Source organism: Python bivittatus, unplaced genomic scaffold (genome assembly GCF_059951505.1).
Source record: "Python bivittatus isolate LINGU-HERP-01145 unplaced genomic scaffold, Pbiv_v1 ctg000430_np1212, whole genome shotgun sequence".
NCBI classification, from domain to species: domain Eukaryota; kingdom Metazoa; phylum Chordata; class Lepidosauria; order Squamata; family Pythonidae; genus Python; species Python bivittatus.
In genome coordinates, this window is record NW_028277071.1 from 4,452,799 (window position 1) to 4,474,290 (window position 21,492).

The 21,492-nt window shown below is 36.6% G+C and overlaps 1 protein-coding gene across 1 annotated transcript; it reads right to left on the reverse strand.

Moving 5' to 3' along the window:
* Positions 1-10,452: 10,452 nt before the first annotated feature.
* On the reverse strand, positions 10,453-16,196 carry LOC148215302 (vomeronasal type-2 receptor 26-like). The gene is made up of 5 exons (XM_088144057.1): positions 16,053-16,196; positions 13,525-14,385; positions 12,570-12,674; positions 11,567-11,693; positions 10,453-11,372 (listed from the first exon to the last, which is right to left on the reverse strand). Exons 1-5 carry the CDS (start codon positions 16,194-16,196, stop codon positions 10,453-10,455), a joined length of 2,157 nt encoding a protein of 718 aa, XP_088000183.1.
* Positions 16,197-21,492: the final 5,296 nt, after the last annotated feature.

Sequence of the window (21,492 nt, forward strand, 5' to 3'; positions counted from 1 at the left end):
CTGTTGATATAAAGTGACCTGTGTTTTTGTAGTCATCTCTGGAGCTGAACCATAGATGAACTGAAGAAAACATGAAAATATGGGAATGAAATCAAGAGATAAATTACATAAAATTCGACAAGAATGAATGGGCTGAAGAAATTTAATTATGCATTTAGTTATACAAGAACCAATCCTTTACTCAATAGACAGGTCTGCATCAGCAAAATAAACACTATATTAGAATTTTGCAAGAGATCATTCATGTTACAGATAACATTTGATGGAAGTGATATCCAGTTTCTCACATTGTGTTAGTGAAGGAGATTATGGGTACCATATTCCTGTGGTATCCAGTTTGGTACATACTCAAATAATATTACATTTGAAGACAATTATGGTACTTATACATTCTGAGATTTTGAACTTTTATCAATAACTTCTCAATGTTTTCTTAAATATAATAATTTGGCATTCTGGTTTTATCTATCCATCCTACAGTTAACTTCTGAACCTGAGGTTACAGCTGAGCTTCTTCCAAAACATGCAATCGCCATGGGTCAGTTGGGCAGCTATATAAATTGCATAAATAAATAAATAAATAAATAAATGCTTTAGTTCTGCCAAAAAAAAAAAAAATCCTTTCTGGGAGAAATTTAAATTCATCTTTTTCAGTTAATTTATCATAGATTAAAAAAAAAAAAAAAACACAGCTTGTCTTTATTCCAGTTACAACATGTACGGTACTTTTATACCATAGATACAGTACACCCAAAAGCAAAAGGATAAATGAATGAAAGACTTATAAAATGCCTACGTTCCAAGAAAGCATTGTACCTGTGGCATCTTGTAAACAGATAGGAGGGTTGTCATATGGAACCCAACAGCAGAGGTTGGTCCTCCAATGACAGCTATTGGTCTGTTTTGCATGTCACAGTTGTAGTTAGGGATGAACCTCCCCTGAGCAGAGAACAGTTCTAACGAGCCACGATAAGTCCAACTTGCACTAAAATAGCTGTTAAAGATATAGAAGCCCAAGGTATGATTAGGTAAAATCTGGGGATTTTCATTGATCTCTTTAATAGTAAATTGCAAAGCCAGGAATTGCTGATAAATTGGTGTCATGACCCTGAAAGGAAAATTACATATTCTGTCACAGAACATTTAATTCAAAACACAACACTGGTCTATCTTAGTTCAAGATATTATGAAGGCTTCCTACCCTATAACATGTATGCCCAATTTACCAAAAGTTCCCATTCCTTCTATACACTCTTTCATCTTTTTTCCATCACAATATTAAATGATGGGAATTTACAAATATAAGTCACTGAAAATTCCACTCTTAATTTTAACTTTAAAAAATCACAGATTAGCTTGTGAACTGAACATTGATTTTTGCTTAATAAAGACATTATCTATGTATTATTAAAGATAAACACAGACGCTTGCTTCCTTGAAAGCATGTTCCTTGACTCACAGGAGCTTCCTTTGATAGAAAGTTTCCTGCAGTTAGCAAAATATATTTATACTATCTTTCCCTTATTGGATAATTGGAAAGAATGTTATTTCCTGGGCAGTGAGAAAACTGTTTCAAATGGCATTAGAAAGGAATGTGTCGGTATGCTTTAAAATAAACTTACAGAATATCATCAAAGAGATCACTAGAAGGGGCTTTACTGAAGTCCATCATGGAACAGAAGATGTAGATCTTCGATAAAATGCCTACAATAATGAGGTCTCCTGGTTGGTATTCCTTGTGAAGAAAAGGCAGAGGCTCACTGATGCTGCATTTAGCCTTTGGGATCTTGCATACAACGTGGGGCAAAAGCACTAAAACAATTGCTTCAAATATCCCCATTCTGAATGAAGCAGTTCCTTCTTTAAGTCAACTCATCCCTCCATGCACTGTCCTTCATTAATTCTGATCGTCTAATCTAAGTCCCCAGACAGTGTGTTACTGGATCAAAGTGACAATGATCAAAGTTCAGAACCTTAACTATCTTTAACCCAAGGTTGTCCAGGGAATACTGCACTGTATTTTCTCAGATCCTTTTGTTTTGTTGTATTGCATTTCTGTATTAGTGGTTCCTGTAGATATCTGTGGGGAACTCAGAAGTTAACATGTTTAAATGGATAATTGCAGGGGAAGAACCAACTGAAAATAATAAATGAAATAAAACAATGAATAAGAAAACATGTCTTATATCTTAATAGAGATCCTTTCTCTTCTTTGCTGAAAAAGCCAGAAATATAGTAGGTAATTGAAAAAACTCTCTTGGGAATATAGCATATAGTTGAACCCATCTATTTTGGTAATTAAAATGAAAAAAAAAAATCAGAAAACTCTGAAGGAAAAAAAATGCTATTTACCTATGGTCTACTTCAGTGTGATAACAAGAGTAGCAGAAGCAGGGATAAGTAAGGGTAGGAGGGATTTAAAAAAAAATGTGTAGCTGTGCAATTGCAGCCCCAAAACTATTTAATGTGAATTCAACACACACAAAAAGGGTATAGGATTTTGATAATGTAGTTGATTCTGCCATCTTGACTTTTCTGGCCACCCCATATGCCCCTGATCAGAAGCTAGTCCCTATAGATCACAGGATAATGATTTCAATCCAATAAGAAGTGGGGAGGGGGGCAATAGGAAAGAAATATAACTCGTAGGTATATCCTTCTGAGTTTTTCAACATAGTTCACTGTATAGTAGAAGATTAAAATACATTAATAGTAGTTCTGTATATTTATAGTTCAGAGAAATTTGGGGAACAGATTTTTATTGAATACACACAAAACCAATTTCTCAGTGGCATATACATTTGTAAGACTGTATTAAGATGCAAGATGTTCCAAGTCAAGTTAGGAAGGGGTATAAATTTTTGAAAACATTTTCTGATAAGATTGTTGTGCTACCTATGGTCCTAGAATAGTCAGAGGGGAGTCAAATCCACATCAAATGGACAACTAAATTGTTTTTTTATTTTTTATTCTTCTGTTTTGTTCAGATTAGGCCTCAACATAATGATGTAGCATTTGGGAGAAAAGATACTAAATGAATAACCCAGCACTAGAGAGTATAATGGAGAAGATCTCCACAGCAACTGTATATTTTCCCTTTGTGCTCAGATATGCTGGAACAAAGGACAACCAAACCCTACAGAAGACCAACATGCTGAAAGTGATAAACTTGGCTTCATTGAAAGCATCAGGCAATTTCCTTGCTAGGAAAGCCACCATGAAGCTAACAAAGGCAAGGAAGCCCAAATAGCCCAAGATACAGTAGAACATGTAGTTGGATCCTTCATTACATTCTAGAACTATTTCTTCTGCGATTGAACTCATGTCAGCATCTGGGAATGGGGGAGAGGTTGTCAGCCATGTAGTACAAATCATAACTTGAATAAAAGAGCAGCAAAATACTATGGACATGGCTAGTCTTTGCCCCACCCATGTGGTGATCTTGGACCCAGGTTTGGTGGCTATGAAAGCCAGAAACACAATAATGCTTTTGGCTAAAACACAAGAAATGGCCACTGAGAAGATAATACCAAAGGTAGTTTGATGAAGGACCCATGTCACCTTGGAAGGTTGGCCAATGAATAGCAGAGCACATGGGAAAGACAACATGAAAGCAACAAGGAGAATATAGGTAAGGTTCTGGTTGTTGGCTTTAACTAGTGGAGCGTCCAAATGTTTAATAAAGATCCCCAGGACTACAGCTGTGATGAAAGAACAAAAAAGGGCAGAACTGGCCTAAACACTCCCCCAAAATTCTTCATACATCAAGAATGTTATCATTTTGCTGAGACATAGATCCTGATTCTTGTTTGGGTACATATCTTATGGACATTCAACATAGTCATCCATATCTAGAAAAGAAATGATTAGTTTAGAAATAGGGTAGTTATGAAATTCCATTCAGTAATCAAATGGGAACCTAACAGTCATCAAGTGATGATTGTTGACTTAGAATCTGAAAACCAAATAAATTTCTACAATTTGCATAAATGTCTATCAACAGAAATGGCTAATAAGCTAGGATGTATGTTGCATTTCAAGTAAATGGAATTCCCATGTAACTCTGAAAATGTTTCTTCAAAACTAAAATCAACATTATTATATTTGGTTCTTGTATATTAAAAAGTAGTCATGGTGGGTAGGTTTGGGAACTTGTAGTATTTATGATTGGAATTTGTAACTAGAATTTCAATTTATAATTTCTAATTATTTTATTTGTATTCATTTATAGCCCTAATTTAATTCAATTCTGTTTCTGCATGGCTTTCTAGCCTGAAATCTCGTTTGGACTGTTGAAAATCACACATACAAAATTCACTAACTAACAACTGGGATTCATGTAGACAGAACCTAGAATTATTCCTATTGACAAAAAAATACAGAATATTTTACAGCACTGTTCATTTTAATCAATTAATTTGCATACAGATCCTTTCTGATAATGCTACCAGATGCAGGAAAGCTGGACAGTAAATGAACTCCAAAACTCATCTCGATCAAGACTGAAATTCAGTGATTGGTCTTAACTCATAATGTAAGAATCACAACATTGAGGAGTTCAGAAAGATCAAATATTGCACACCAACCAAGATGTCCAATGAAATCTCTGCTTTTATTTTAATTTGAATAATCAATTTTATATTTCTTTTTCTAAAACAGTTGAGAAAACAAAATTGTCATACCTAGTTATACCACTGTAAAAGCAACCATGAATACCACTGGAAGAATAATAAAAATGAAATTATTATGGTTGATCATAATAATGAAATTATTATGTAGTCTAAACTCCAGTTGTTTAGACTAGATTTGGCATTTTTATCTACCTACCAAGTCCTTCCCAAGGACATGGAATTGGCAGATGTTGTTGTTTGATGGTGTTAAAGGTATTGTCTCAGGACATAAGCTGTTCCAAGTAAAGCTTGTGAGAGGAAAATTTTGGTAGCCTTTTGTATGTTTTAATGTTAGTTCTGATTGCATTTATAAAGCCAAGTTAGCTGAAATGTGACCTGTAGGGCAATACCAGGAAATAAGTAAACTTGCAAGACTAAGCAGACTTGTTGATGGGAACAGACGTGACAGGGACGAATAGAACAGGAAAGTATGGTAAAATTAGCACCAAGGAAGTTATGGTTCAGTTGCTAAACCTAGGAGTCATGTCTGTGGTTTGTGGTTTTTGAGGATAAAAAGGATTGCATCTGAGGGGGTCGGTACCCACTTGGTCAAGCTGTCTACCTGACAGCTCGGTCAAGTTGGTTGGCATTGCAATGTGAATCTAAGTGAGTACCTTGTATGCTATTGGTTGAATTTTACTTGCTTGTTGAACTAACATTTAATAAAGCTTTTAGAACTTTGATGTAACTTGTTTTATGGTGTGTCTGCTTCCCGTGTTTAACGTGGTTTTTTCCCTGACAAGCTGCTTTTTGCAATTGAGTGATGGTGATTTTGTCAATGCCAATGGTGTTCAAGTGGTGCTCCAGATGTTTTGGGATTATACATAAAGCATCTGTAACTATTGGTACTATCTTTGCTTTCTTTTACCATAGTCATTCTATTTGCAGATTTTTATACATATTTTTTTTTTTAATTTTCTCCAGTTCTTTCTCTCCCATTCTGCTGTCTCCAGGTATTGCAATGTCCACTATCCAGACTTTTTGTCTTTCTTATCAACAATTGTTAAGTCTGGGGTGTTGTGTGGCATTCCAATGCACCATTGTTGCTACTTTGTTCACCATTGTTTGTAATCATTCTGTGCGATCTTCTTGCAGCAGCTAACTAGGCAGTCCACTGTTACTTAACTGGGGTTGTTATTATTATTATGGTTGGCTGCACAGTCAGCCAGATGTTTAGACTGGATTTGGCATTTTTATCCACCTATCAAGTTCTTCCCAAGGACCTGGGATAGACAGATGTTGTTTGATGGTTTGATGGTGTTAAAGGTATCATTGCAGGATATAAGCTGTTCCAAGTAAAACTGCCGTTTGCAATTGACTCATAGTAATTTTGTCAATTCCGATGGTCTTCAAGTCATGCTCCAGATGTTTTGGGATTGCATCTAAGGTGCCTGTAACTATTGGTACTATCTTTACTTTCTTTTGCCACAGTCATTCTTTTTCTATTTGTAGGTATTTGTATTTTATGATTTTTCTCCAGTTCTTTCTCTCCCATTCTGCTGTCTCCGGGTATTGCAATGTCCACTATCCAGACTTTTTGTCTTTCTTATCAACAATTGTTAAGTCTGGAGTGTTGTGTGGCAAGTGCTTCTCTGTTGGAATTCTAAAGTCCCAGATCACTTTAGCTCCTTCATTTTCTATTACTTTGTCTGTTTTGTGCTTGCAAGCAAATGGAATTTCTTGCGGATATTCCAATGCACTATTGTTGCCACTTTGTTGTGCTGTTGTTTGCAGTCAGTCTGTGTGATCTTCCTGCAGCAGCTAACTAGGTGGTCCACTGTTTCTTCAGCTTCTTTTCAGACGCAGCATTTACTGTCTGTTGCTGTCTTCTCAATTCTGACTTTATATGCATTTGTTCTTAAGGCTTGGTCTCATGCAGCCAAAATTAGCCCTTCTGTCTCTTTTTTCAACTTTCCTGCTCTTAGCCATTGCCAGGTCTTGTTGTTATCTGCTTTGCCTGCTAGTTTTTTTTTTTTTTTTTTAATGTACTGGCCATGTAATACTTTGCCTTGCCATGTCTCTTCTTTTCTTCATTTGGTCTTTCTTGTAGGCCAGTTTGGTCTCTTCAGTATTCAATAAGCCTTCATGGTGTATTAGCTTCAGTGCATCTTCTTCATTGTCCTTCAGATATTCTTCCAACGCCCCTTTTCTTCTTTAACTGTCTGGTGTACTTGCAACATTTCACACCCACCTATGCTCCTTGGGAAGTAGAGTCTGCCAACATTGCTGCGTGGATGAAGGTCATGATCCATTGTCATTATTTTTCTAGTCTTCCTATCCAGGGCTTTTAGTTCAGCTTGAGTCCAGTCCACTATTCCAGTGGTATATCTAATGACTGGAATTGCCCAGGTGTTAATCACCTTGATGGTATTTCCACCCCTGAGTTTCGACTTTAAGATTTTCTTCACTCTTCTGATGTATTCACTACTAACCTTCTTCTTGACTTCAGTGTGCTTGATGTTGTCAGCCTGAAGGATGCCCAGGTATTTGTAGTGATCTTCTTCATCCGGACTCCATTGGGTATCTTAATTCCTTCAGTTTTCACTATTTTTCCCCTGTTGAAAGTAAAGGGGACACATTTGTCCAGTCCAAACTCCATTGCAATATCTTGGCTGTATATTTGGACAGTGTTGAGCAGCGATTCCATTTCAGATGGTATTTTTCCATACAGCTTCAGATTGTCTATGTAAAGGAGATGCGATAACCTGGCAGATGTTTTTGCTTTTTGATAGCCATGGCCTGACTTGTTCAGTATTGTTGACAGAGGAATCAATGCAATGACAAACAGTAGTGGTGATAGTGAGTCTCCTTGAAAGATTCCTCTCTTGATGTTAATCTCTCCCAGTCTTTCACCCTTGACAGCAACTTGTCTTCCATTGTGCCATTAATCTTTGCACAAAGCTTCTGATGTTTCTACTGACTCCTGTTATTTCTAAGCATTTGATTATCCAGACATGTGACAGGGAGTCAAATGCCTTCTTGTAATCAATCCAAGCTACGTTCAAGTTGGTTTTCCTTCTTCCTTCTCTTACTGTTTTCCAAAATCATCTTGTCAATTAGAAGCTGATCCTTTGTCCCACTGCTGTTTGGGCAGTGTCTATCTACTGAGATGGAAAGACCCTGTTTTCAGCTAGGTGCAGGTGTTTCAACCAAAAACCATGGAGTTCATCTTCACCTGGTGCTGATCAATACTTGATCTTCCTTGTCCTTTTCTCCACCATTTCTGCTGTTATTACAAGTTCTTTCATTTCAGCTTCTCTTTTATTCTTATCCACCTCTTTTATCCAAGCTGCATTCTTGTTGTATTTCTTTGGGTTGTCCCAAAACTGTGCCCAGAACTGCACTGTTTCTTCTTTGTCAGGCGTTGACTGGTTCATTGCAGACTCTCCATTGATGGATTGGTAAAACTGTTTCTGATTCGACTGAAATTTGCAAATCTGCCTTTAGTGTGCAATTCAAGCTTCGTATCTGCTGATCTTTTTGGCTATGGCTGCTTTATTATTTCCAGTGTTTCCTTTATCTTCCTTGTTTCTAGGTGGTATTTGTTGATCAGGTATTCTTTGGTCTTTTTGTTCTTCAGCTTCGTTTCTTTCATCTGTTGTAGCTTACTTGCATCTGATGTTAGCATGCTGATCTTATTTTCCAACCTGATTTTCCATTTTGGTTAGGGTCTACTGTCTGAGATACTTCTGGCAAGGCTATGATTTCTTTGCCCTGCGTAGACCTTTGCAGTTTTCCAATTCTACTTCTGTGAATATTTTATTTTGTATTATAAATCTACATTGATCTGTTAGACTCTGTTCTGTTATTTCTGATTCTGGATGTTGTTCTTTCCAGAACTGCTGTATTCTTTTCAAATATCCTGTTCTCATTGGAATACCAGATCCTGTTCTCATTTGTAATACCAGATCATTATTTCTTTGTCTTCAGTCTTTGTATATTTGTGATGGGTAAACAACTTTTCTTTCAGTAGTTCTGTAGCTGCTGGCCCTGATTGCTCAGCCAACAGTCCTAAGTCATGTAGCCCATTTGTCACCAGATGTCCAGGAACTGGAACACCTAGCACAATCCTTGTTAACACTGGTGATGACTGATCCAATATGGATTTCTGTAAATTACGTCTCATCATATTGTTTATGGGAGAGACACTCTTTGTCTGGATCCTCTGATGAGGCCTGTCCAGTATGGTTGAAACTGTGGCATAGTTCTCATCCTTCTCGGAGCACACAATCCCCACAATCACATTAAGGTAGTGCCTCACTGGGGATGATGATGATGATGATGATGATGATGATGATGATGATGATGGTGATGATTTGTTTGCATGATGTATATCATTATTTCAAAATAAAAAATAATAAAAATAACTCCAAAATATGTATGCTTTCAAACATGTAACATAATGACCATGCCACATTCCTAAAGAACCTGAAACAATTCTTACTATCTTGAATTCCCACTGAAAATCTCTTGGCGAACTGACAACTTTCTAGATTTTATTAATGTGTCTGCTAACCATTTCAGACTGCTAAACTGCTTGTCTTCAGGTTTTATTTACACATTCATAACTGTTAACCTTGGCTAAGAGTTTTATTCTTTCTGTCTCTGTTGCTCTTGCTCTCACACTCACTCTTGCTCTCTCCCTTACTTTTGGAGAATTGTAGTAAGGATTGGAAACAAACATTTTGGTGCTGGACATGAAGTTTTAACATTAGAACATTTACTGTTGTATTGTCTCAACTTATCCTACTATTGCCATATTTTAGGATAAAGTCCATAATTTAATTGACTTTAAATCACCCATTCTATTAAAGAGGTATATATTTTAACATTGCCAGATCCTTAGTCAAGAAAAGCAAATATTTTAAGCACAGGAGTTGGCTGAAAAAAATCATCAGCTGACATCATCTGTACTTAAAGTAATGTGTTACTGATATGCAAAATCTATAAACATTTAATTGGGACTTCTTCAGTTGAACTTGCATCCTTACCTCCTAATTACTTACTAATTTGACGAAGGATCAAGAAATTCCATGTTTTAGCCAAATTTTTTTGGAATGCTTATACAGGAGACAGATTCCAAGGGCACATGTTTCTGCTTCTTTATTTTTTAACAAAACTATTTTTTCTTTGTATTGTCGAAGGCTTTCATGGCCGGAATATGATGGCTGGTGTGGGTCTTCTGGGCTGTGTGGCCGTGTTCTGGAAGTTTTGTTTCCTAACATTTCACCAGCATCTGTGACCGGCATCTTCAGAGAGCAGGAGCACAGACAGGAACAGTTCTCTCTGTGCCCAGGATGATGTGACCCTTTTGTGGGTATTTTTTCTTTGTGAGCATGAAGTAAAAGAAGAAATGCACATTTCAATCTGTGACACCTAAACTGATTCAAAGAGTTGTCTTGATTCAAAGTATTAAAATAATTGTGCTGAACATCCCAATAAAATTCACTGCATTGTCCCTGATTCTTGAAATAGGTTGAATTAATAGAGTTTACCAAATAGTGTGGCTGCTTCAATCTAACAGATTAAAAAAAACAAACATTTCAACTAATGATAGAAAGATTATCATTTTCTTACAGATATCTGGCTGCAAATCAGAAAGAAGTTGCAAGAAATGAACCAAAATCACACTGACATAGTCTTTCATTGTCTTTCATGAAAGTCAGGATTTTATTCCATTTCAATTTTAGAGGAGGGAAATTACAAAATAGGAAAACAAAAACCAACCAGTTCAAAATACAAAGTTGTTAGTTATAAATGAAAATGTTTTAGTACAACATATTTACTTATGGCTAACTTTAACTTTTCCAATTATTCTTAGCTGTCCCTTGTTATTTAAATCAGGCCTCACCACAATAATGTAACATTTTGGGAAGAAGATAAAAGCCAGTAACCCAACACTGGAGCACAAAATGGAGAAGATATCCACGGCCACCATATATTTCCCCTTTGTGCTTAAGTATGTTGGAACAAAAGACAGCCAGACGCTGCAAAAGACCAACATGCTGAAGGTAATAAATTTGGCTTCATTAAATGTGTCAGGTAACCTCCTGGCTAGGAAAGCCACCATGAAGCTGAAAATTGCCAGGAAGCCCATAAAACCAAGGACACAGTAGAACATGATGGTTGACCCTTCATTACATATCAATACAATTTCCTTTGGCATGGAATACATGTCAACATCTAGGAATGGGGGAGAGGTTGACAGCCATACAATACAGATAATGGCTTGAATAAAGGAACAAGAAAGGACAATAGAAATGGCCAGTCTCTTCCCCATCCATTTTCTAATTCTGGAGCCTGGCTTGGTAGCCATGAAAGCTAGAATTACAATAATAGTCTTTGCCAAAATGCTAGAAACTGCCACAGAGAAAATGATGCCAAAGGTAACTTGCCGAAGAAGGCATGTCCACTGATGAGGCCGGCCAATAAATAGCAAAGCACAAAGAAAGGAGAGCAGGAGGGAGATGAGAAGGATGTAAGTGAGGGTCTCGTTGTTGGCTTTCACAATAGGGGTGTCATTGTGTTTAATGAAGAGCCAGAGCAGCAAAATAGTAGTGAGGGAAAAAGAAAGAATAAAACTGGTGAAGATGGTCCCCAAAGATTCTTCATAGGACAAATATGCTATATATTTTGGAATGCAGAAATCTTGGGCCTTGTTTGAATAGTGATCTTCTGAACATTGAAAGCAGTTGTCCATGTCTGGAGGGAAAGAAAATCAGGGGTTTATTCTATATATAGCTGTCCTAGGAAATGAGACTGAAATAATCAGATCTAATTTAGCTGTTTATCCATAAAGACATTTGCATGATGGACAACCTGAGTATCTCTGCAGATCATCAGTCATGATCACAGACCATAAGTTAGTAACCATTCCTCTACATATTATCACTCACCCTTATGATTAGAAATCTTCCCTTCCGGACAAGGAAGGCAATCATAGCAGCAAAATGGTTTCCCTTCCTTTTTGGCCTTCCTGTAACCTGGATGGCAATTGGCATTGCAAAGAGAAAGAGGCTTTGTCTACAGATAGAAGAAAGAGAAGGATGTTTTCCTTCTTGCAAAACCCACATATCTGCAAACATCCACAGCTGCTTCTCCCTTCATATATGAATCATTCATAAATGATTCATAAATGATAACTTATAATGCAGAATCCTTTAGGGAACATTGTTTTTCAGTTTTGTCTGTGTGCATCTAGAAGTTCATACACAGAGCAATACACAGATAAGCAGTGAGTCAGAGAAAAAAAAAAGTCACCTGACTTATGTAAGCACCAATTAAATGCCATTTATATGTGGTGTTTTTAATGCATTTTATTAGCATTCCTTGGTAATATTTTGTTTATTATTGATTTTCCTCTCATAATTGTACAATTAGAAATTCTTCAGTTTTGTTAGTATGATAATGAATGATACTGATATGAATAAGTATAGCTTCCAACTATTTCTAAGTCATGATTTTGGATAGAAATCATGGTTTAAATGAATGCAATCTAACAAGCATGACATCTCTGCATGGGCATATTAAGCAAGCAGAGGTCACATGTTGGTCCCGAAGTACCCAATTCCTCCATACTGGTATTCTATGTAAAAGGAAACATGTTAAATTCATATTGTTAAATTCTTTCTCCTGTGTCTTGTGATCTGACATTTCTTTCTACCTTTTCTCTGTATTTTCAGATGACTGCCTAAGATGGTTGAAGAAGAGGTATTTCGACAAATCATTCTTTTTCAACCTTCATAACTCCTGAATAGAAGAGTTACAGAGCCCTACCTGGTTAAACCAGTTTGGCCAGATTATGGTCTCCTCTGAAATGGTGAACATTTTTTCTGTGAAAGACAAGGGTTGCATGTCTCCAACTCTGACTCTAAGGAAGGAAAGGTTTGGGAATACTACCCGGTTGATAATATCAAATCCAGTTTCCATTTCTCCATTTTGATTGAAGAAAACTGTTTCCCCAACACTGTTGTTAAATGAGATGCTTCTCACAAAATGGTTGAGCTGAAGAGAGGAGATGAGATTTCAATTCATCAGGATATATTTAAGGAGATTGTTTTTTTCCGTTTAAGTTTGATCTTCCTGAAAGAGGGAGATCTGTTTCATATATAAGAAAATGACACAGGCAGAAAACAGGAATTAGAATAGTGTTCTAGTGAAAAAGGAGATTAGGATGAATAAATTCATTTTTTGAGAAGGCCTCAAGTTTTTCTTTGCTTGACATATTTGCTATGCAAGTTCACACACATCTCTAAATGGGTGTGAACTGTGCCTGTATAGTTAGGTCTCAATTCATAGGAACTCTGAGGCAAATGTCTTATTAGAGCTTTCAGTGAAGCTCTTTCTACAGCTGATCCAGCAGATTTCTACATGTAAAAATTGTTTGGCACCTACCAGAATCACTATTACAATCTCTATAGACCAACCATGGAAGAATTAAATAAAAATGCATTCTATTTAGAAACTACATCATAAGCTATGAGAAAGGGGTTCACCTGACTATCTGTAAACCAATATACTGGTGTAGGCTTTCACGGCTGGTAGATGTTGGGCAGTATTGGGTTTCAGGGTTTAGTGACCATGGTATAGTCAAGAGATTTCCTGATGTTTCACTGGCAACTGCTAGATAGCACATCATCTTGCTTCTGAAGAGTCTAGCCACAGTTATGAACCAGCTTCCCATACTGACTCAGCCCACATATACTTTTGAAATATTAAACCACATGAGCAATTTTATGAAATGATCCTCAAATACAAAGGAAGTATGGGACAAAACAAAGGAGAAAACCTTAGTCTAGAATCTCTCCCCTGAGACCCATTGACCTAACTGAAATCAGTTTGTCCAAGACATTACCTCCCACAGGTGTTGAGCCAGAAGGCTTTGGGTTGCTTCATGGACATTTGCTGTCTTTTTCAATTTAAATGAAAGCATGTCATGCAAAGCATATGCCACAGCATGTACTGCATTGTAGATGCTATAGCTGTGGGAAGTCATGCTCATTTCAAACACAGATGCTGGAAGGTTCTCCAATTTCTCCCCACCAGTGCAGGGGACCCTTGCTTGCCTGTCTCTCATGGACCCGGACAAGAAACATCCAAAGGCCTCTTCCCAGAAAATCTGAATGAAGCCATCTTCTATTTCAAAGGTAAAATTTGTCAACTGAAGAAATTCAGTAAATCTCAGTACCTCCTTTGAATGAATTGCTAAGGACAGGGCACCATGAAGGAAGTCTATGTCTTCATTCTTTTGAAAGGGGAATGATGTGAAATCCATCTGAGCTGTCATAAAGAAAACCCTTCCTTTTTCCTTTGTTGATACAGCTTCATATTTTAATATGGTGGGAAACATTCTGAGAAATATCATGGTCTCAATTTCACCATAAACAATGGATATATTAGCAATGCTTTCAATTACAACGTCATACACGTTTAACCCCTCTGCCACCATCTTATCAATGTCACTTACAGAGGTAATTACAGGAAATTTTTCAATATAATCAAAGCAGATTCCTCCCTGAGAAAATATAGGAAGTGCATCCTGAACAAATCTCTCTCCATTGTTATCATTGTCATATAATACCCCAATCCATGTCCACTGGAAATGCAACAGTAACTGGAGAATCCCATTATATTGTCTGTGTACATCTGGAAACATCTGGTGATAGAAAATAGTCTGAGTTTTCCTACTCATCTCAGAAGCTGAACCATAAGTGAACTGTAGCAAATAAAGAAAAAATGTGTTAGATAATTAATAGCTAGATAAATCTTTATTCTTTTTTTTTTCAGTGAGTGTGACTAAAATACCATTTCTTTCTTACATGAAAAAGACTACAAAATCAGCTTCACTAAACCTGTAGACTAAATGTGCTGAGAATCAGAGCTCTTGCTATTGGTGGTGTTGAACAATGAATGAAAACACTAATATAGTGCTTGAATAAACAAGGGACATTATTCCCCTTGATGTTATATCATTCATTACACATGCCATAGGAGAACATTACCTGTTTATGTTTTTAGAAAACATGCCCAAATCAAAATGCTTAATTACAGTAGAATTTAATGAAATGTGCTTTATCCTGATTAAAAAAAACAAGCACCCCAAATATGCATTGATTAACTAAAGCCAACAGTGATCAATATCTGTAGGACCATCTTGTGATGATCATAGCACATAGAAGATTAGAGCTCGGAATGTAAGAGTAGCTCATCATAAAGAGTATGAATTAATATATGAAATAAATAAATAGGTTGTTTATCACTGAAACTAAAAGAAAAAAGAATGGAGCTGAATGAGAATAGACTGATTTTATGAAATTGATGGATACGTTTGGGGAAATGAAAGTATAAATTTAACTATGAATGGAAAGGATAAAATATATGTCAAAACATATAAATTGGTGTCTTTGAGGATATTGCTCACATATACCAGAAAGCAATCCATAAATTGGTGATAATTGCATGTTATCCACCAGTGAATAATCATAATATAAGAACCAGACTTATGTTTTGCAAAACATTGTGCAACATTTTGATAGACTGAAATATAAGGAAAGAAGTTATTCTGCCAGGTGATAAGTATGGATGGGTGAGCACAAGATTAGAGAGTACAGAAAAAGTTATTTATGATGCTCTTCTATTGATAATATTGATAAAATTAAAATTCTATTGATAATATTGATAAAACGATTCTCTTCTAGTGATAAAAAGTGATTTAGTCATGCAGAGACTCAAGAACAAATGATAAATTATAGTGGTGATTGTTTGAATGTAATCAATGAGAACATACAACAGAAATGTTAAGAAAAAAATGCTTTGGAAGTAGATAAAGAGGGACAAAAAGTCTCCAACAGACTGAACTGAATTAAAATGGAAGTCATGAAATTATTTGGGATGGAGTTCAGTTGGTATAACAATGCATATGCTGAAAAGCAATAATGCCATGTTTTTGTTTGCATGTATGTATATAAAAACAAAAATATCCCCCCATTGTTTTACAGATTTGCTCATTTCTCACTAAAGGAAAATCTATGTTCTTTAGAGGTCTTCATAGTAAGTTCATAGTAAAGAGAAAGGGAGTTGCTGCATCCTTTCCTCTCCTATTTGTTCCAGATGGGGGAGAATTTGCACTTAAAGGAAAGGCATCCTTGTCACACAACTCTGCTCAAAAGAAAGTACATTTATTTGAAAACAATTTGTCCTTAACTTAAAACATGATGTTCCTCTTTATTTCTATGAAAACACTTATTCAAACATTTAATTTCTTAAATTTCCAATTCACAAAATTACCTCTCTTTTTGTATATGTCTATGCATGCTTCAATGTGAGATAGACAGACAGACAGACAGACAGTTACAGAGTTAAAACATGGGAGGAAAATCTTACTTGTGGAATCTTGTAAATGGACAGGATAGGTGCCATGTGGATACAGATTTCTGAATTAGGTCCTCCAATGACTGACACTGGATTGTTCTCTGTATCACACTTGTAGTTAGCGATGAACTTGCCTTGTGTTGAGAAGAGTTCCATCGAGGCATGATATGTCCAGCTTGCTATAAAATGACTGTTATAGATATGGAAGCCCAGAGTGAGATTGGGCAGAATCTGGGGATTTTCATTGATCTCCTTTACAGCAAATACCAAAGACAAAATGTGTTGGTAGAGCTGAGTCACCACCCTGAAATGAAAACTACATGCTGATTTGAACACATTGGTTTCAGAAAAAGAGCTGCAAGACACTTTAGTTTAACTCATAGCTTTAAATATATTGTATTCATTTCTACCATCAGATGATTACTAATGAATGTTGCTGGATACGTCTATATCGGTCTTCCCAATAATAATACTACTTTAAAGGCCACTATTTAACATCAGAAATTGCCAAGAATGCAAGTGTACTAAGTTCCATACACAATTTAGTATCAATCCTGTTATTGTCTTTGTACCTCCTGCTACAATTACATCTACATTCTATAGCTTCATCCTGTAAATGTGAAAAACACTGTATATCAGTGATAAATTCACAGGTCACCTCCACCAGGTTGTTCTCCCCCTCCCTGCCTTAATTAAGCTCATCAGTTAAAATTTAGTATCATCATCATCAGGACTGCATCTAAACAATGTTTCTCCTGGCCACAGAAGTCTTGCAAGACTGAAATAACTAAGCAATATATTATTATGATTTATTTATTTCTTAAATTTGTATGCCACCCATCTCCCCCACTGGGTGACTCTGGGTGGCTCACAATGAAAGTAAAAGCCACAAACAGTTAAAAAATAAATAATAGAAGTTCCAGGACATTATTGGTAATAAATTCAATATGTTGATGTTCATTTTAGAAAGAGTAAAAATCAGAACAACTTTAAGTCTCAGCATAAATGACTAGATGAAAGTTTAAAAAAAAATAGGGAAATTATTATTCTCCACAAACATACAGGCTTTTCATTACTTAGTAACAGATTTATTTAGCCATGCAACTGAATTACTCCAATTATTTTTAAGGAACAGGGAACCCTGAAGTAAAAAGGGATGCTTCATTAGTGAAAATGAAAATTGCTGCAAAAAACTTTTCAATCCAAAAAATTAGGAAATGGATTTATGACTACCCTTGATGAAACTTTATCAAAAATTATTATTTCATTAATATCTCATCCTCATGCAACAGGAAAGGAATACAGTAGAAAATGTGATTTTATTATGTGTGATAAGATTCCTCCAATATAATGTACATATAACAATTAATAAACTGCAGAAAAAATTATACATGTAAAACATCTGAATTTCTTCCACAGAATTAACTGAGAATTTGACCTGCTAAATCATACTAAATATGAGAATTATGAACTCATCCATATGAATGAGATTGAATAGAATGGTTTATTCCCAACCCATTATTGAATTGAAGTTTACATGCAAAACATTTTTAAACAATTTCAGTATTTATGGAAAAAGGGATAGTACAATATATCTCTGGAGAAGGAAGGAAGGAAGGAAGGAAGGAAGGAAGGAAGGAAGGAAGGAAGGAAGGAAGGAAGGAAGGAAGGAAGGAAGGAAGGAAGGAAGGAAGGAAGGAAGGAAGGAGAGTTAGTATGACATAAGACAAAATATTCTTTGTCCATCCATAGACAAAACCAACACCAATCCACAGAACTCAACTTCTGAATAATTAAAGTTTTAGATACATGAGCATCTTACTCAGCATCATAGAATAGGTCAGTAGAAGGCTTTTCATGAAAGTTTATTGTGTTTGAAAATATATAGATCTGAGACAAAATACCAGCAACAATGACATCTCCTGATTGATAGTATTTATGAAGAATTGGAACAGGATCACCAACAATGCAGTTCATGTCAGGAATCTCACAGAGTACCCAGGACAACAATATTAAGACCAATACAGAAAGCATTGTTAATTTGCATGATATAATTCCTTCTTTGCAGTCTTTCATCTGTCCTCTTTTTTCCTTTAATAAATCCTTGGCTGAATAGCCCAGCCTGACTTGAATGACCACTTGGTTGGTTTATGACACCCTTATAATGCATTAAAGAGCAACACCAACAAATATATATATACACCTTTTCTACATTATAGAGCAAATAATGACATTGTTCTTCTGTGGTAGGTTTCAGTTTTGCCGATGGTTACTGAAGCTCCCTTGAGACTTAGAGATGAAGCAAAAGTAATTGGGGTTAATTTGATAATTGCCAGAAAAATAAACACCTGTTCAGGATTACAGGTCCTATGAGATGTCACAGGAATATATTCATCATCTTTCATCAAAAGTCATCTCCATCCACATTCCCTGGATTAGGAAAAGGCCCAAAGGTCTTTAGAAATGAATGAATGAATGAATGAATGAATGAATGAATGAATGAATGAATGAACAATTTATTCCTTAATATTCCAAATGGAAATTTGGGGGTTTTCATTTTGTTTTCATTGGGATTGGGGTGAAATGAATCTCTCATCATCTGAAGTGTGACAGAAATGAGACATTAAGCAGTAACTCAGTTGGGTATACACAGTAGTGAATCAAGCATATAGTCTACAAGAAATTATAGAATATGGCCAAGCAGAACTTATTTGCTCTTGTTAGTTTGTTTTAGATGCACCATCTAAACAGACTGCATTATAGTTTATTGGTAATCTGATCCTCAGTTTATATTATAGCTTTTTATTTTTGATACTGCTTTTAGTTAAAGGGAAGGAAATACTTTATGGAGAATATATGCATCTCAGGATTAAATTTTGGGATTCTTGATATTCTATCTACAGTACATTTATTGGTGACTAGAAGCCTCTTATGGACCTTTTGAGTAAAAAATGAAAAAAAATGAACTTGTGATTTATGGTTTTGATGATTAGACAGGATAGATTATAGAAGAGTAATATGATGTAATTTGAGAGAGAGAGGTTAAACAATATTTGTATTTATTAACTGCTATGAAGAATATTGGAAGCTACTTCTTTATATCCTTTTTCTTTCTTTTCTATCTTTCTTCAACTTCTTTTTCTTTTCCTTTCTTTCTTGGCAATTTTTGCTTTTTCTTTGATTTCTTTCTTTTTCTTTTTCTTTTTCCTTTTCCTTCCTTACTTTATATTAGTTTGTATTAGTTTTTATCTTCCTGTTTAAAAGTTCTAATAAAAATGTTTGTGTGTTTGTGTCTGTGTGTATAAAGACTGGATATGGGTACAAGTTCAAGAGTGGAATCACCATCAGCCACCTCCTCTACATGGATGGCATCAACTTGTATGCTAAAATTGAACAAGACATCGACTCACTGATCCACCTACATGGATCTACAGTAAGGGCGTTGGGATGTCATTCGGACTGGAGAAGTATAGTAAGGCAAGGGTGTTAGGATTTTCTCATGGGAAGAAGTGCATCTCATCATCTTCAAAAATGGATTGTTATGGCTAAGCAAGTCATGTGAAAATTTTTATTGTCATTGTTATTGTAATTGTGCACGTATACTACTATTTACTGCCACCTATTGGCGTATGTATGCTAGTTACTCAAGGGGTGGCAATAAAATGGGAGGATTATATGCCCAGCCTCTCAGTAGAGTTTTAGCCACCATGTAGTCAGTTTTTATGGGTTATGTAGTAGTAACTAATAACCAAGTAGTGTACCTCTTCTCTGAGAGTTTGTTTAGCTAGAGACTTTGTTGTACCTGTGTGGTTGTTAAGTCTTGGATGCTAAATACATGAGAAGAAGTGTTTGTCCCTATATTTTGTATGAGACTTGTATTTTATGGAGTTTTGCATTTTTATCAATAAACAACCAGATGTTTTATATTTTCTGGCTGGATTTCTTTGGAGAACAAGAAATGGACATTGCATTTTGTAAATCCCTCATGCTGATGTGTATTTTTGGTAATTTCTGGGAGTAACAGAGGGAAGGTAGTTGAGACTGATGGGGTGGAACTACCAGGGGGCCACATAGCAGAGGCCACATAGCAGACATAGAGACCAGCTACAAATACCTCGGTATCCCACAGTCACATGGGAACCACAATGAGGAGGCAAGGAAGACAGCAACATTCAAGTACCACCAAAGCATACGACAGGTCCTGAAGAGCCAGCTTAATGGGAAAAACAACATCAATGCCATTAACACGTACGTCCTGCCAGTATAATGAGCTGGCCAAAGGGGACGTGCAGACTGCTGATGTGAAGACCCAGAAGCTCCTCATAATGTACGGAGGTTTCCACCCCAAGTCCAATACCCAGAGATTGTACACCAGCCACAAAGAGGGCGGGTGGGGTCTGATGAGTGTCAAAGCCACTGTCCTGGATGAAACCCGAAGCATCCAGGAGTACATCAGGAAGATGGCACCCAAAGATGAGCTGCTGATAGAATGCCTCAGGCAGCAGCAGACATGGGAGGAAGTTCAAGCAGAGGAAGACAACCCCTTGAATGGGATGTACCATCAACAGATAGCTGAGGTGGCTGACACTGGGGAATCCTATCAGTGGCTGGAAAGGGCTGGACTAAAAGAAGCACTGAGGCACTGATCAAAGCAACCCAAAAAGAAAGCACTAAGCACCAGATCCACAGAAGCAGGGGTCTACCACAGTAGACGGGACTCAAGGTGCAGAGTGTACAAAGAGGCCTCAAAGACATCCAACACATAGTGGCAGGGTGTAAGATGCAGGCAAGGACAGCATATACTGAACAGCACAACCAAATAGCTGGCATATGGAAACATCTGTACAGTATATGGACTAGATGCTCCCAAATCAAGATGGGAGATTCCACAGAAGGTCATGGAGAATAACAAAGCTAAGATCCTGTGGGACATCCAGATCCAGATGGACAGGCAGGTACTGGCCAATCAACCAGACATCATGGTAGTAGGCAAGGACCAGAAGACAGTGGTGTTGATAGATGTATCAGTGCCAAGTGAAGGAAGGAGTATCAGGAAGAAGGAGTATGAGAAGCTGGAGAAGTACCAGGGTCTGAAGGAGGAACTAGAGAGGATGTGGAAAGTCAAGGCCAAAGTGATCTCAGTGGTGGTAGGGGCACTTGGGGCTGTGACTCCTAAGCTGGGAGAGTGGCTCCAACAGATCCCAGGAACATCAGAGCTCTCTGTCCAGAAGAGTACAGTGCTGGAAACAGCTAAGATACGTAGAAGATAGATTGTGGAAAATGGAATGTGAGATTGTTTTCAAAATCATGGTTTGAAGCCTTCCCTGAGTGAGAGAATACTCAGGACCCATGAGAAGTTCTTTATGACCATGCAGATTTCAGCAACATCTCAAGTGACAATTTAGGAGGAGGGCAACTCACCTGGTCACCAATGTGTCTATTCACCAAAGTG

Bases quoted from the DNA above. Each gene is read 5' to 3' on its own strand.
- LOC148215302 (XM_088144057.1), bottom strand. From the start codon at position 16,196: ATGGAACTCTTCTCAACACAAGGCAAGTTCATCGCTAACTACAAGTGT. The intron at 12,675-13,524 runs GTAATGTCTTGG...TCCTCTCTTCAG, and splicing joins TGGCTCAACACCTGTGGGAG to CTCAACCATTTTGTGAGAAG. The intron at 11,694-12,569 runs GTAGTATTCCCA...TTCTATCTGTAG, and splicing joins GATTTGATATTATCAACCGG to ACAAAGCCTCTTTCTCTTTG.